At 29.3% G+C, this 16,527-nt stretch overlaps 1 protein-coding gene across 1 annotated transcript in view; it reads left to right on the top strand.

Moving 5' to 3' along the window:
* Positions 1–16,527, top strand: part of LOC113385265 (baculoviral IAP repeat-containing protein 6-like) — a 61,610-nt gene that overhangs the window by 11,878 nt on the left and 33,205 nt on the right. Inside the window, exons 15-32 of the mRNA XM_026623103.1 lie at positions 336–496; positions 615–755; positions 1,037–1,195; positions 1,295–1,500; positions 1,904–2,021; positions 2,245–2,484; positions 6,440–6,648; positions 7,010–7,269; positions 7,515–7,702; positions 7,980–8,102; positions 12,662–12,928; positions 13,331–13,495; positions 13,682–13,862; positions 14,177–14,318; positions 14,856–15,159; positions 15,424–15,539; positions 15,824–16,007; positions 16,309–16,527. The exon at positions 16,309–16,527 is cut by the window's right edge and continues 28 nt beyond it. Of these exons, the coding sequence (XP_026478888.1) occupies positions 336–496; positions 615–755; positions 1,037–1,195; positions 1,295–1,500; positions 1,904–2,021; positions 2,245–2,484; positions 6,440–6,648; positions 7,010–7,269; positions 7,515–7,702; positions 7,980–8,102; positions 12,662–12,928; positions 13,331–13,495; positions 13,682–13,862; positions 14,177–14,318; positions 14,856–15,159; positions 15,424–15,539; positions 15,824–16,007; positions 16,309–16,527 (3,383 nt within the window). The remainder of the gene's footprint in view (positions 1–335; positions 497–614; positions 756–1,036; positions 1,196–1,294; positions 1,501–1,903; positions 2,022–2,244; positions 2,485–6,439; positions 6,649–7,009; positions 7,270–7,514; positions 7,703–7,979; positions 8,103–12,661; positions 12,929–13,330; positions 13,496–13,681; positions 13,863–14,176; positions 14,319–14,855; positions 15,160–15,423; positions 15,540–15,823; positions 16,008–16,308) is intronic.

Here is a 16,527-nt window from a genome sequence, read left to right as displayed (position 1 = left end):
CATCTAATGTTAATAAGACAGCACTAGAAGTTGATAATATAATAATTTACAAGTTTAAAATTACTTCTAATTTTAATTTTTCTAATTTTAACTTCCTGTTCAAATCTGTGAATAAAAGATTTAAACCTTGAATTCAAAGAAAGTTTTAAAAAATCAGTCAAAATGTAAGTTTAGTTGATGGCACATTGAATAATAACTCTAAATTAAAAAGTATACATGTGAAGATTTGTAATATTAGGATCTAAAGATTGAATCTATTTACATTTATGTGCAAAAAAATATATTAATATTTTATTGCTTTCAATGGAATAATTTTTATTGAATCACTATTCTAGATGTTGATGTTGCTGAAGATATGTCTGTTGATGCTGATGATACCAAATCAAATACTTTCTCACAATACTTGCAACATATGTCTCAACTTGACACAACTCAATCATGGTCGCCAGCTTCCCAAGCTACTACTATTGGCTCACAGAATACTGATTATTCACAGGTACTGATTATTCACAGGTTTAATGTAAACTAATTGAACTTCTTATTTTTTCATGATAACTTTATTTAAATAGAATTGAAGATATTGTACATGTGTAAATTCTTACTAATCATTTTAGAATGGTGATGAGTACATTTTACCTTGGTCTCGTCTGTTAACTCCACCTGGTCAACAAGCAATTGTCATTGCCAGAATGCATTCTTGTGCAAGGAGATTTGTTATCTTAGATTTTGGACGACCGGTTTTATTGACAGACTTGGTTTGTATAAATTTTGATATTTAATATGATAATCAATAACCGAAAATCATTTCTTTTTTTAAAATTTGATGATGAAACTGAAATATATTTTTAACTAATATTTAATGAAAATTGAAACAAAGTATATATTTCTTTATTTTAACATCATTTTGTTCTGCTTAAAATTTCAAGTTTTGCTTCTAGCTGTGATATGATAAAGTTCAGCTCATTAAAAACGATCAGGAGTTTGTACCTGAACTAATTAATGCCTGAATTATGGTACTATTTACAAATGTTTTCAGGCTATCCCATCATGCAATGAACTGATGTCATTGACATTAGATTACTGGATAACTAGTGAAGATGGTGAAAGCATCAGATTAGTTATGGCTTCTGATATCGGCACTAGGACACTTGTTATGAAAGATTTACAACCTGCACCTGTTTTACGTTTTTTGAAGGTACTTGACACATTAAAATTTAGTTTATGTACTTCATGTTTGCATATAATATAGTTTTGAGTTACATCTTTTTCTGTGGATAAATAATCTCTATTCTAGCTGACAATGATTGGTCGGTATGGCATGACAGCAACCAGTGTCAAATTATCAGCTGGTAGATATTACGGTCACAGCACAGTTTTAGAAGCTGATGCCTATTGCGAAAGTCCAGCAGGTCTGTCCAGCACATCAGTAGTAACTACTTCTGAAAGGGCGCGAACACAGTTAGCATCTTTAAACTCCTTATATGAGGATACAGCATGCAGGTAATATATATATATATATATATATATATATATATATATATATAAGCTAACAGTTATAATTTAAAGCAGTATAATTAAAAGAAAATCTGGACAATTATACCAATTTCTACACATTGTGTGAGTCTAGGAATCGTTTAAATGATTCTTTAAAAAAATGTCATGTGCTAAATTGTAGCATTTGTTTATGATCTTTTGATATTAGCATAGGATTCTTAAATTATTCAGTAGAGAAAGTATGCATTTTATATGTAACATAGTTTAATTGTGACAGTTGAAAGTATATGTACATTGAATTGTATTAAACATTTAAACAATGTATATGAAGTAATTTACATGTGATGCATTAGGCAAAACAAAGATAAGTATATTTCAAATAATATTACCACAATTTTTAACTCTACAGGTATCGTTCAGCTTGTTGCAATTTGAGATCTATTTTGAGGCCATTGATGGGCCTTGCTCCATCTTTAGCTGAAAAATGCGCTGACGGGGAAGATGACAAAGTTATGATGGCTTATCAGGTTATAAAAGATTTTGATCAAATTAAAAAGTATTTTAGGCTCATTATTGTAGTGGATTTTGAAGAAAAAATTTAATGTATAATCAAAATTAATATTTTTTATTTATTATAATTAAAACAATAAAGCTATAAATTTCTTAATTCAATATAATAAATTATAACTAATTGGGCCTTTTTTTATTTTTACAGCATTCTCATTTTTTTTATTCTTTTAATCTTTTAAGGAATGCATATCACTCCAGCAACAGTTAAGTGTTCTTCAATCTGTGACCTTACGTTTGCAAGAAGCGTGCAATGAGCAAAGTACAGAGCAGCAGATAATTAAAACTGAAGAATATATTTCACATAACGCCATAAGTTCTAGTGAATTTGACTTGGCTGCTGCTAGTTCTGATAAATTAAGGGTTCTGTGCGAAAGTTTGGTGGTTGTTTACCTGCGCTTACTTCAAAAAGCTAGTCCCAAGGTGAGATTTTTTTTGTCAATTTCTCATTTAATTGACGAAAAGATGAAATTTTGATATATTAATGATTGATATGTTATTATTTTAATATTTGATCTTTGACCAAAAATGTTTTGATATGATAATTTATTTAATTTGCTCATTAAATAGATTTTTTATGAAAATATATATGTTTGTGGCCTTTTATACAAAACTGTTTCAAAACACTTATTAACCAGCACATCATATTTTTTATTTATTTATTTATTTTACAAGCCGTCGGTATAATAATTTTATAATAAGGCTCAAGTCAATATTTTGCAGATTTAATATAACTTAATTAACTATATTAACTATTTTATTACTTACTTATTTATTATAAACTTATTTATATTTAGTTAATTTCAATTATTTTTAAATATAACTAGTTTGTTTGTTGCAAGCTTTACAATACTTCTACAATATAATTGTTTTGTTTAACAAATTCTAGGCTGATTTTATGATATTTTAAAAAAATTAAGTGTCTTATATTATTATTATTAATATTATTATTAAGTATTTTTACAATATAAGTATTTTCTTTTACAAATTTTTAGGTATTTTAATGAAAGAAATATTTTGTTTCACCATTTTTCAAATGTTTTTAAATTATAAGTTTTTAGTTAACTAATTAATAAGTATTTTAACAATAACAATCATATAAAAATATTAATTATAAAAAAATAATAATAATAGTAATTTAGAAGTATTTTTGCAACAGAAGTATTTAGTTATGACGAGCATAGTAGGCATAGACATGGCTGGTAGGTGACCTCAGTTAGTTTGGGCCCGTAAATTCGTAGGGATTTTTACAATCGTCGATCCATCGATCTTGCTGCCGCCTGTAATAGAGAAATTTCTTTGAGGGGGAAAAGTAGCGTAATGATTAGTTGAGATTTTCGGGAAAGTAATTTGAAAAATCGAAATTTAAAAACTCCTGAGGGCGGCTATAAGAAGTTAAATCTTTTAAGGGGTTAGGGGTACTTGGAGGCATGAAAAAATGAGATTTTTCAGTATTTTTTTTTTTTTATTAAACGATGTTTTTTTTACAAAAATTTCAGGAAAAAAAATCCCAAAGTTATACCTGTTTTTGTTGACTCTGTTTCAAAAAACGGTCCTGGCGGTTACCGTCATAACTCCTTAGAGATTCATCTAAAATCAATCAAATGAAAAAAATAGTTTTATAAATAGATAATCCTGGGTCTGATCGAAGTTTTTTTTTTCAAAAATTAATAAAATGGCAGCATCAGAAAAAAAATCTAGATTTTTGGCTAAAAAATCAACAGTTAAATTGGTCTTAAAAAATTGAAATTTTTGAAAAAATAAAAATCCTTCGATCAGGCCCGAGTTTAGTATGTATTCTAAAAGCTGTATAAATTTCCTTAAAATTTACTAAGCGGTTTTTGAGTTACAGTGGTCACCGGTTCAAAAAACATGGTTTTGAGAAAGTTTCACATTGGATTTACGTACAGAAATTCGAATTATTGAATTACTTAAACCGAATCATCTATATCTGGGCCATATAATAGTTAATCAGTCATTGTGTAAGTTTCCAAAATTTCCATTAACTGTTGCCTACGAAGCATTCTGACCACCCTGGTTCTGGTTCTCGTTGGCGCGCTGATCTGCCACTTTCACACGTGCAGCATCCAATTTTTCAGCATACCAATGGGAATTATACCCACAATTTGGTCCTAGGATATCCTTAATCAATAATAATGATTATGTACAGTAGAATCCGCTTAGTATGACATCGAAGGGACGCCGAAATTTCGTCATACTAACCGGTCGTCATTATAAGCGTACTGAAGAAAAACTTTTTAATATGCAAATATATTACATGTTTCAGTAATTTAAAACAAAGGCCTATACAAACGTTTCAATTAAAAATAAAAATGACACATTAAAATTTAATATAAAATAAAATTGACATAGGGTAGGGCGGGGCACAACGGTCCAATTTGACTTACGGTAATTATACTGTCTAAACCCAACATACATCAAAGAAGCATCTATCGAACTATGTTCAGAAAGACTTACATACATACGTACATAATTCCTAATTATATAAACATTTTATTTTTTACTATTTTTTAAACATTTGGTATCTGATCCATTTTACCTCACATACGGGGTAAAGTGGAACAACCAGGGGGCGAACAGATGCAATTTCTTCTATTAAATTTTAAAGGCATTTTACGCTACATTATTGAATTAATGCAAAATATTAATTCTGTGGGTACATTTGTTACAAAGACAACACAGTATATTACATTGAAATGCTATTGGTCAGTAATATTCATCAGAAGAGCCGTAATAACAATTTATTCAATTAATCTCTTGTAAAATTGCTTTTTTTAAACTTTACTATTTTATTGCTTACACCTTTGCCAAAGTAAAGGTTCAGCTGGTCCTTTTTATCGCACTCATGTGCTGCTTATCTTCTGATAGCAAAGTCATAAGAATAAAGGTGATGGCTGGTTATGAATTTATACATTTTTTGTCCTCTACTATCAAATAGAATTGTTAAAAAAAATCTAATTTTATTTGTTTATGAGATATCCGTGGTGGGCCATCAATAATTAGTCTCCCCTACTCATAAACATACAAATGTGATTGTTTAATGTAAGTAATAAGTAATTTTTGATTGATTTCTTTACATAATTTTATTGTAAAAACAGTCCCTGGTGCTATTGTGCACAAAAGACATAGCAATTGCTTTCGTAGACTTGGCCACATCATGTAAAATCATGTCGGTCATTATAATTGGACATATTTTTTTGCAAAAATGGGTCATTATAAGCGACATGTCAATGAAAGCGATGTCAATATATCCGACTAGACAGCCGTTTTTTTAAGGATTTTTGTATGCAAACCAAATTCCTAGTGCGATTACGTCATATTAAGCGGTTGTCAATATATCCGGCGTCATACTAATCGGATTCTACTGTGTATGTATTCAGCAATTTGTACGATAGTAGAACTAGTATTCACGGTTTTTAAGCATATTTTTTACACCAGTTGGTTGAAGCTATTATTTTTTTTTCATTATGGATTCAATCTTGAACTACACATCTTGAAAGTAAATTATCATTGCTGAGATCGTCGTAAATTGGTTTAAAAGCTTTTAAAACATCAGGAGGTGAGGGAGAATAATTTTGAATATAAGTATCGAGCCTTCCACTTGCGTCAGCGCGCTGGTAAGAGTCCAATACTCAAAAAGTAATCATCGGATCAACTTGAAATTTTTAAAAAACATTTTCAAGATATTACACTTAATGAAAATGCAAAATAATAAAAATCAATTTTTCAAAAATTCCAAGTACTCCTTACCCCTTAATGCATTGCTTAGTACTTTATGAAATTTCTTATTATCGTAATACGAATACGTAACGGCAGTTTATTCATAAACTGAATACCCATACCGCAGATAGTATTAAAGAAACCATGTAGTTTATAGGTCCTACCTTTAATTATTTTATGTCTCGTTTTGTGCTTGGTATTTGACATCGAAGACAAATTAAAAAAGTCTGAATTATTTTTTTATGAAATTAAGTGGGACTAGAACAAATATACTCTAAATTTTTTTGTTTGGTGAAGAAATTACGGCATGATGTCTTGGAGGACAGTAAAAAATTATTCGAATTGCTCCCTTTTGCAGTTTGAAAACTTTAATTAGTTCGTTAGAGAAACCCCAAAATTGGATACCATAAGCAATATGTGAATAGAAATTTGCGCAATAAATAGAAAGTAAACCGGATATTCCAATTTTTGATTTAAGGGCTCGCAGGATAAAGCATGTATGCTTATAAACATCACAAACACAACATCTTAAGATTTTGCAGCATTTTCTTTTCTTTTTTGACTTTACAAAGAATATGGAAGTGTCTTAATCCTAAAAGGACATTTGTAACAGTATCCTCATTTAAATTACTTTCAGATGGCTTGTAATCTGGCGCGATTCATAGACCAAGAGGCATGCTCAGAGCTGTTCTCTACACTAGTTGTGCATGGTGACTCTGCACAGATATCTTGTTGTGCCCTTCTAAGTACGGCATGCAGTAATAGAACTTGGTGGGGCACGTTTTTGGCTGATTCGTTGAAAACATTATATTCATCTTCTTGTACACAATTATTCCCGAAAGAGCGGTATGTTATTTAGACATTGATTAAAATTATATCACAGCATTAATTCACTGTGTAGATTCCACCATGTGCTTTTTTATAAATTAAAATATTTAAAAATTTGGCTGCATCTGTTGAAGGCTATGCAATATTTTCAAATGTTTGATTATAAAACTTAACAATTTTTTTTATCGTAATCTGATTTTGCAAAAGGATTATACTTATCATATTATTACATTAATTTAAGAAAAGGCTGATAGAAGTAGTATGTACATCATGATACAGAAGGAACTCAGCTTTGCCTAAAATTAGTAGATAATTTAAAAATATTATTCTTTATTAGCTCAAGCGCAAATAAGTCATTTACAGTACAAATTGTTTTTAGGGTTTTTCTACTTTTAACACACCTTGGGCGTCGTGGTAACCCTCGAAGTCGTGTTTTGGATGCAGCACTACTTGCTCTTCTTCAATTGCTTGCTCCTATTGCCCCCATCAACCAATCTGCAGCAGGTGCAAGAGCTGATCAACATCAGCAAGTTCATGAAGATGAGCTGAGTCCACTCAGTGCAAAAATTGATTTATCTCTACTTTCTTGGTTTTTGTTGTATTTATCAGCTAGCTTGGATGATGGAAAAGAAGTTAATAGTAAGTAATTTTTTTGTAAGATGATTTAGTACAATTTGTTTCATTTTTTCAAAAAAAAAATTAGATACATTTATTCTCTAAAAATGAAATTAATAGATTTAAAAAAAACTTTATTCACTGTATTTGTATAATTATTAAATGCTGTGTATATCAAACATTTGCTGAACAAGATATTTTTTATGCATAATAATGCTGTAGCAAATAAAATGCTTAGTTGTTTCAAATGCTTATGTATTTTTTTTTAGGTTCCCGATGGGAATTCATGTCGGGTCAAACTTGTACACAACGAACTCGATCAGAATCTGAGCGCAATCAAGAGAGGACTGGTGCTACCAGAGTGTATCGCCGCAAATTACAAAAACGTCTTATGCATCACAAAATCCAACTTGACGATTTAGAGTCTGCCAAAAAAGCATTTCAAGCTTCATCACAGGTTATTTATTTATGACTTTGTTTTTCATAAACTTGAATTAGTTCTGAATTAGAAAGCTTAGTAATAATTAACTCAACTCTAAATTAGTAATAATAATTACGTTTGAGATGCTAATATGTGCTATGTAAATTCATAGAATGTGTTTGTCTCTATATGTATGCTAGCATACAGTTTACTTAAAATATTTATTTGTATAGAACCAGTTGATTATTTATAGTATTCTTTATATTGTTTGGTAAAAATATTTAATGGTAAAGTTAAAATGTTTGTGTCTTAGGCTTTCTCAAATTTATCATCACAAGCTTCAAACTTATCTGCCAAATTAGATGCCGCACTAAAACAACAAGAAAACGTTCTCAAGAAATCTTTGAAGCTACATGCCCAAAAATATCCATTCAAGGTAACTTATAATTAATTTGCATACATTACTATGTTTCTTTAAATTCTTATAAATTATCATGTATATATACTAGATGACACGACAGATGTTGTTCTGTACTCGCGTCTACAATTTTTTAATATCCTATACTAATATTCACCGTTTACCTAAAAATAATGATTGTTTTTTTAATTACTCTTCACATAAAAATGCATATACATTAATATGGGCGATGTTAAATGTAGAACTGTTTTAAATAAAATGATGAGTCTCAATTCCCACACCATATCGGAAATTGAAGTCTTAAATGATATAACATATTCAGAAAAAATTAATATATAGTATCTCTGCGGTAAAAGTACAATATTACTCTAATTGTTCCAATAGTGACTCCTATAATTTTTATAATCACGTATCATATTTTAACTGGTTTTTAGTAATTATAATATCTAAATTACATTTTTCTTGTCGTTAGTAATAATTTAATATACAGTAGAACCTCGGTTAACCGGACTAATTATTGTCGATAGGCATTCGGATAATCGAATGTATGAAGAATAATGTTGTTTATTAAATATTACAAATACATACATAGATATCAACGAAAATCTGCTTTATAATAAATATAATGCTTTTTGTATCTGCCTCTTGCTCAATGTTTCGATTGCTTCTATCATAAATGTCCTAGTGGATGGGTACCATTTGAATACCGTAATAAAAATAAAAAATAAAACTCGTAATAAAAAATTAAGCTTTTTCATTAACCTTGAAAAATCTTAATAGAAATTAAGAGAGAAAAGTTCACAAGAAGGAGTTCTTGATCAGGTTAAAAATGATTAATGAAATTGGGCTGTGTAGGAAAGTAAAAATTGAGGCTTGCATCTATGTATTTTTCAAACACGCATTTTAAAAGTAGTTCAGAAAATTGATCAAATACATTAAGAATTCAGTTTTTCAGTTAGACAACTATTTATGAAATGATATTTCTTTTCTTCTGAGCTTTTTCATAAGCTCAAAACATCTCAATCGAAATTCTGTCAAAAATGTTACACTTACAGAAATCGAGATGAAAAATGACGTCATTACTATAATAATTCTTACGAAATAGGGGTTTGGGGTAACAAGATGAAAATTTAGGATTATATGTGCTTTTTAAATCATGCATTATAAAATGCATTATAAAAAGATAAAAAATAATAATTGACGCAAAAAATAAAAGTTCTTTGGGGTGGCCTACTCTTATCACTTGGTGTCAATACAAATATGCGAAAACCTGTCCAGCGATGTACCTAATTTTCACAGCGATTGGTTCTATGGTTTATGAATGCATAACAATTACACACACATACACACAGACATACATCTATTTTTATAATAATAAATGGTGTTCTGCTCTTTTATAATTGTCCATGGTGTGAGAGCCGCCACAAATAAATGATTCGCTTACATTTTCTAAGGTATGTTCAAAAACCTTTGAAACGTAAAGATATATAAAAAATTTCATTTTGAAGTCAATAAAATTGGTTCCAAAATTTAAAAAAATAGACAACCCATTATAAAAATAAATAGTTTTTCAAAGTAAAGAGAGTTCTATGTATTTTTCAATCTCAAAATATAGAAAATTAAAATAAAGAAATTTGGTCAAAAAATCAAAAAAGTATTAGGTTTGGACAACCCTTAATAATAATAAATTGTATTTCCAAAAAAAAGCTTTTTCTTCAAGCTTAAAAATCTCAACTAAAATTATGTCAAAAATATTCAATGGCTGAACTTGAATTGCTGAAATGGCTATAAACAAATAGAAGTTGGTGATAAAAAAGTAAAAATCTTGGGTTGCATGTATTTTTTAATGCCACATTGTAAAAAAATAAAAACAAAATATTCCGTCCAAAAATTACAAAAAAAAAAATTGATAGTGAACAACCCTTATCACTTAGGTGTATGAAAAGTAGATAGTTAACGATTTTCTGACATACTGAATATGCATATAAAATTTAATAATGATTGGTAAACCCGTTTCGGAAGAGTACGGGACCGAACTTTGTGACCCGAGAACTTTATATATAAGATATATTTCTTGGTTTGATTACTGAATGATGACACACAAGTGTCGAAACGTTTAATGGAATAAAAAAAAATCTATTTAATCTTCTTAATTTGACGATTGGGCTGTAAAAATAATATTTATATTATTATATATACTTATATATATATATATATATTTGAATAGTCTTGAATTTGATGTTGATATACGTTTAATTTGAGTTAAAAAGTTGGGCGTATTAAAAATAGTATGAGAGTTTTTAGAAATTTATTTATTTAAAATCCCTACGTTTCGGCTAGCATCTTAACCCTCATTCAGTGGCAATCAATTTCAAATTTTGTATCCTAATATACCATATGAAAACATTATTAATCCATGATATGAGTATATGCACATTGGTAAAGTATTTATTTTTTAACATCACAGATGGTAAAACACACAAATAAACATGATAACTTAACAAGTTGTATTTACTGTTCGGAGTTTAAGATAGAAATGTTCTATTTTTAACTCAAATTAAACATATTATATCAATATCAAATTCAAGACTATTCAAATATATATATATACACACACACACATATATATATATATAATATATATATATATATATATATATATAAATATAAATATATATATATATATATATATATATAAGTATGTGAGTTTGGTGTTGATATATATTTTGATGAGTTATTTAGATTCGGTCAGTAACACCAAGTAAAAAAAAACTAAAGTAGTTTTGAAATACTTTATTTATCCATTTATCTTTATTTATCGTTTCGGTCTTCGTCGAGACCGTCATTCAGTGGAAAAACTAAAAGATTTTATATAATGGAGGAAAATAATATAAAGTTATAGAACTTATATATAAATACTTACAGAAAATTAATTCTACAAAAATATACTTCACTATTACACTGTGATAAACAAAGCTATTAATAACTCGAACATTTAAACTAATTATTTTTTTTGACAATTTTTTTGGTTACATTCTAGTATGTACACATTGACTAACGTCTAAAAACTGAATGAATTGTGTTTACAAATTTTGCGGAAGTGTAAAGAGACTGGAAAACATATGTTTTTAGTAAAATAATAAAATACACGCTTTATTCAGATATGGTGGTGTTCTGAAAAATGGTCAACGATTATTTTATAGTCATTGCAAAGCGAATTGTTGTCCGTTCTCTTATTTATGACCATCTCATTGTGTAAAGATATTAGACATCCTTCGCTAAATCTTTTTTTAAATAAATTATTTTCGAAATGTAGGATCGTGGGATTGGAAAAATCTATGTTATGTTTGAGCTGATTAATGTGATCAGTTAGTTGTGTTTTATACTGGTTTTTATTTTTAGAGTTGTTTTTATGTAGTGATGTTCTTTTGTGCAAGTTTTGACTAGTTACACCTATGTAAACGCAATTACAATCTAGACAATTAAGCTTATAAACTATAGATTACTTAGGATTCTTGGGTTAAATTTCGATTTTAATTTTGTAAAAAGAGTTGCAAGAGTGTTTTTGTAAGTACAAACTACTCTGATGTTATTTTTACTGAAGTTTTCTACACGGGTAATGTAATTCTTTAATGAAAGGTAAACTTATAGTTCCGACGTAGTTTTCATGGTTTGGATTTTCAATTGAAATATTGTGACGGTTTTGGAGATATAGGATTCTTTTTTTTGTTATGGATTGGATCAGGTGTTGTGGGTAGGAGTTGTTAGTTAGGATTTGTGAAATGAGAGAGACTTTTTCTTAAAAATTCACTGTGTGATAATAATAATGCGTGGTCTATTAAGTTTATGATTGTGCCTATTTTGATAGAGAGGGGTGGTAAGAGTGGTAATTAAGATAACGGCCTGAGTATGTTGGTTTGTGATACCAATACCAATATATATATATATATATACTAGCAAACCCGACGAACTCCGTTTCGCCACCAGATGATGGTGAGAAAGATGAAGAAATTTTTTTGTTTGTTTTATATTTGAAAAGGAAAAATTTGATCAGGAAGGAAAACCCGACTTATTTTTATATATACAGAAGATAATCTATTTGCAATTATTTAAAACAATTATTGATTATTTTTATTACTCGAATTTTTAATTACGGTGCGAGGAGTTCCTGCAATTTGCATTAGGGCACGATGCCATGCACCACTAATTTACTTAGCTATAAACCATGCGGAGCCCGAGACCTTTCCAACAAATGCAAAATTGTCGAAATCGGTTCGTGCGCTCTGGAGTTATTTCGTCAGGAAGGAAAACCCGACTTATTTTTTATATATATAGAAGATATATATATATAATATATATATATATATATATATATATATATTGTTTATGCATTTACTTTATATTCTGTTATTTATAATTACATGCTCTATATTTTCTTAACCAAATTAAATAACATATATTTAAGAAATTTTGAGTGAATAGGCCTTAATTTATACTTTCATATCAGCAGTTTTTTTCTATGACAAAAAATTATTATTAATTATTTATGAAAATAACTATTGTTTTTCAAATTACAGACCCCATCATTGCATCAGCAATCATCTACAGATGCTGGAGAGACGTTTCATAATAACAATAATAACAACAGTACACCTGGTGGATCTTCATCTGCTCCGGCAGCACCATCTGACAACATAACATCATCCACTGATGTTTCAGCACCACCTCTCGATATGTCACCTCCTGATCCTCTGCATTGCTTGGCAGTATGCAGAGCATTGCTTGCATTATTACTTAGATTTGATTCTACTTGTGGAGCAGACATTTTCTTGTTGACTTGCAAGGTGATTTGTTTGCTAATTTATTTGCTTATTTAAAACTGAACAGTTATCTAATGCAAACGAAACAATTTATACATTCATATACAAATGGGCATAGTTAATATGAGAGAGATAGGGTTGTTGTTTATACAATTAGTTCTGCTCATTTTGGTTAAATAGTTCTTAAAACTGTAATTGAAATTCTATATATAAGTTCAGTTTTTGTTTGTCTATTTAACTTTGATTTATTTTTCATTTTTGTTTTTGTAATGCATAGTAGTGACGAACTTATTCAGTATTAGTATCAGGATTTCTGATGCATGTATAGATTTTGAATAAACCTATAAATCACTTAACCATTAGAATAATAAACTAAACATAAGTATTACATCTGCCATCTTGTTATATTGAATTTTTATAAATTAGGTCTTGGCAAAACTGGTTACGAGTTGCAGACCAGCTATAACATTAGGACAATTGGCTACTTCTCATCAATTGCAACTTTTGATAAGACGTAGCGTCTGGACCGATGGCAGGCGGCCGCAGTGGGCTGGACCTTGGGCACAGCATGCAGCAACTTGTCTACTGCAAGTGAGTTATATCATGAATGATTTTATATAAAACATTTGTTTCAAAACTATTTTACAAATTTATTAATAAAGCAGCACCAAGTATTAAAATAAAAAATTTCTCATATAATTCCAATTTTAAATTGTATAGTGTGGTTACCGCATAATTATAAATTTGCTAGATTCATGTAAGAAATTTTATTTTTAGGACTTGGTAGAAACTGAAACCAAAAAGGAATTATCTGAAACAATGTCTAGCCGAAATGACAGTTCTGCAGAGTTTAGTGTCAGATTTTCTGATTCAATACGAGCGTGCCATACTGCACCTCTTTCGAATCTTGATATAATGTCAATGGATGAGCCAGAAGATGAAGCAAATGGACCTCTTGGTGACTTTTTTCTTCATAAGAATTTTAGTCTGAAAAATCTGCCTGATACTTTACAGTTCAAATGTTATGTTATAAATTACTTAAAATTAACTTTCCAGTGTATTAAATTGTCAATATTTTTATATTTCTTTAGTATTTTAAATCTAAATATCATAAATAGTTTGGTAATGAATAATGAATACTGGCAATATTCTAGCAGTACCTTCACATTTGATCGTGAAGCTCTAAAGAATAAAATATGACTGTAATAATCTATTTTAATTTTTGAAAATCTATTTTTCTAACCATTAATTATAATTTTTATCAAAATATAGTCGGTAAGGGTCAGCTACCCTCTCTCATAGAATCTGACGATTCTGAACTAGAGGAATTTTTGGATGATGTCATGGATCGTGGAAGGAACTTGTTGCGACGTAGTGAGCAGTCGTCACGAAATTACATCATACCTAGTTCGAGGTATGTCTAAACTCCAAAAAATTTGATATACATATCTTTCATAGCTTTGAAGAAATATATGTATATATGCATGTATGTACTAATTTGTCAGAAATAAATCAATATTGACAATTTTAAAATTTTAATGCTTGTTATATGTCAAAATTCAGCAAATCATACCAGGAAGAACAAAACAAAATTAAACACCAAAACAACGAAAATTAGAAAATAAGAAATAATAGTTTTTACATTTAACAAAAATTTTGATAAGAAATTATCAAAGTTGAGTTTGATGTTAAGAGTCATTTGTAGTTATCAAATTGCCACTTGATAACTTGATAATCATGTAATGTAAAAAAGAGTTAACAGTTCATTAATACAGAAAATAAATGAAGATAGTGCACCAAATCATTTCAAATTTCGTTCAAATAACAAGAAATTATGTTGACCATTTAAAATTTTATAGGTTATATGTGTAAGTAAATTATGAATGTCACTATGGATACATACATTTCAAAATTTAATATTGTTGGCTTGACTTGATTGTTTTTTACTCAGTGTATCAATCGCCTTGGATGCACGACTCGAAGGTGGACTAGACTCATCAAGCGAACTGATGTTGCGAAGACTAAAATTATCAGCTTTGACAAAATCAGTAACACCATCCTCTCCATCCTCACCAAGCACCAATTCTAGTGAAAGCCCGGTTAGTATAGGCACACCGAGTTCTCTTTCGCCCGAAGATCATGTACAGTTAATGAATTGGATTGCTTGGCCCGACATATATTCAGATCCGGTACCAAGTGCTCCAACTTTACTCTCGCCTTGCTTTGATGCATTATTCACTGATCTACACATGCAGGTACAGTTTTTATATTTTCAAAAAAAATTATGGTTGAATGTTTGTATATCTTAATTTATAAAAAATGATATATTTTCACATTATGAAAAGTATTAAGTATGAATTATAGTTTTCTGTCATTTATATCACAAGCTGTATATATTATTATTTACAAAAAAGTTTTTTTTAACGAGTTTAGCTAGTCAATTAAAATGGATGGTTATCTAAGTGTTGAAATATATTATAGTACATGTTTTATATTAAATGTCATATTATTTTTTATAGACCGGTGCTAATTTGGAGGCATTGTTACGTCTTTGGACAGCTATTAATGACCAAGCTCGTTGTAAAATTTTGCTCAACCTGACTTCTCTTCAGAAGCTGGTTTCAGCTTTGGCATGGTAAGCTAACATTATTTTTACTTTGAATTTAACAAATACAACTATGACTGAGGCAAAAAACATTTTCATTGCTGTCATGCAAACTTGTTCTAAAATTTAGTATAAGTGTATTTATTTAAAGTAATTTATTAAATTACATATTTATACAAATTTGTATATGACAAACCATATTCTCGAATCATGTATAATATTAATTATCTATTAATGAAAAGTGCAAATGCATAATATAAACATATATAATTTGTTTTGTTCAGTAAATGTATGAAGAACACAATTTTTAATAGGTTGGATGCTATTCCGTTACGTGCATGGTCCTTGGGTTTTCAATGCTTGTCTGCTGGAGTCTTGTTAACAGATGTTTTAGGGGGACAATTAATTCCAAAAGAAGCAGCAGCTAATCTTCTTGATGAATCAGATTTTAGAGCCATGATAGTTAGATTTTTATCTGGAGATGGCGATAGCACTTGTGTGAGTTCAAATACAGTTATTAAAACCTTCAGAATTTAAATAGAGAATTTTAAGAAAAATATGACATGAATGCAGGAATGTAATGTTATAGCAAATTACAGAAATTTTATTGCACATTTTTTTCTTTTAAAATAATTATTACATGCATTATGTCTATATAATTGAAGTATGCTAACAGAATACAAAGTTGCAATTACAAAAATTCTCAACTACTTTTATCAATAGTGGATGGATTTTAAATCATCCATAAAAGATTATAATAATATTACAAGAATGGGTTGTTAAAATTAATATACTGCAGCAGGCCGGACCAACAGCTTGTCAGGCAATGTACAAATGCCTATTAAGATTGAAATCTCGGTGTGAAGATGACTCACATTTTCGAAATGCAATGTTGAGAGTTTTGTTGCGATTGCTACGACCTGGGCAACCAGTGGCATTACAACAGGGACCACAAGATGCTCAGGCCAGATTTGTACATGGCTTGCTTCATGCTGGTTACGAGAGATGCGATCTTGCT

This window comes from Ctenocephalides felis, unplaced genomic scaffold, assembly GCF_003426905.1.
Source record: "Ctenocephalides felis isolate EL2017-DRISC unplaced genomic scaffold, ASM342690v1 CF-g0.4_SCAFFOLD_03571, whole genome shotgun sequence".
Taxonomy (NCBI): Eukaryota; Metazoa; Arthropoda; class Insecta; order Siphonaptera; family Pulicidae; genus Ctenocephalides; species Ctenocephalides felis.
Note: the sequence above shows the minus strand (reverse complement) of the source record. Positions and strands in the feature narration are given on the sequence as shown.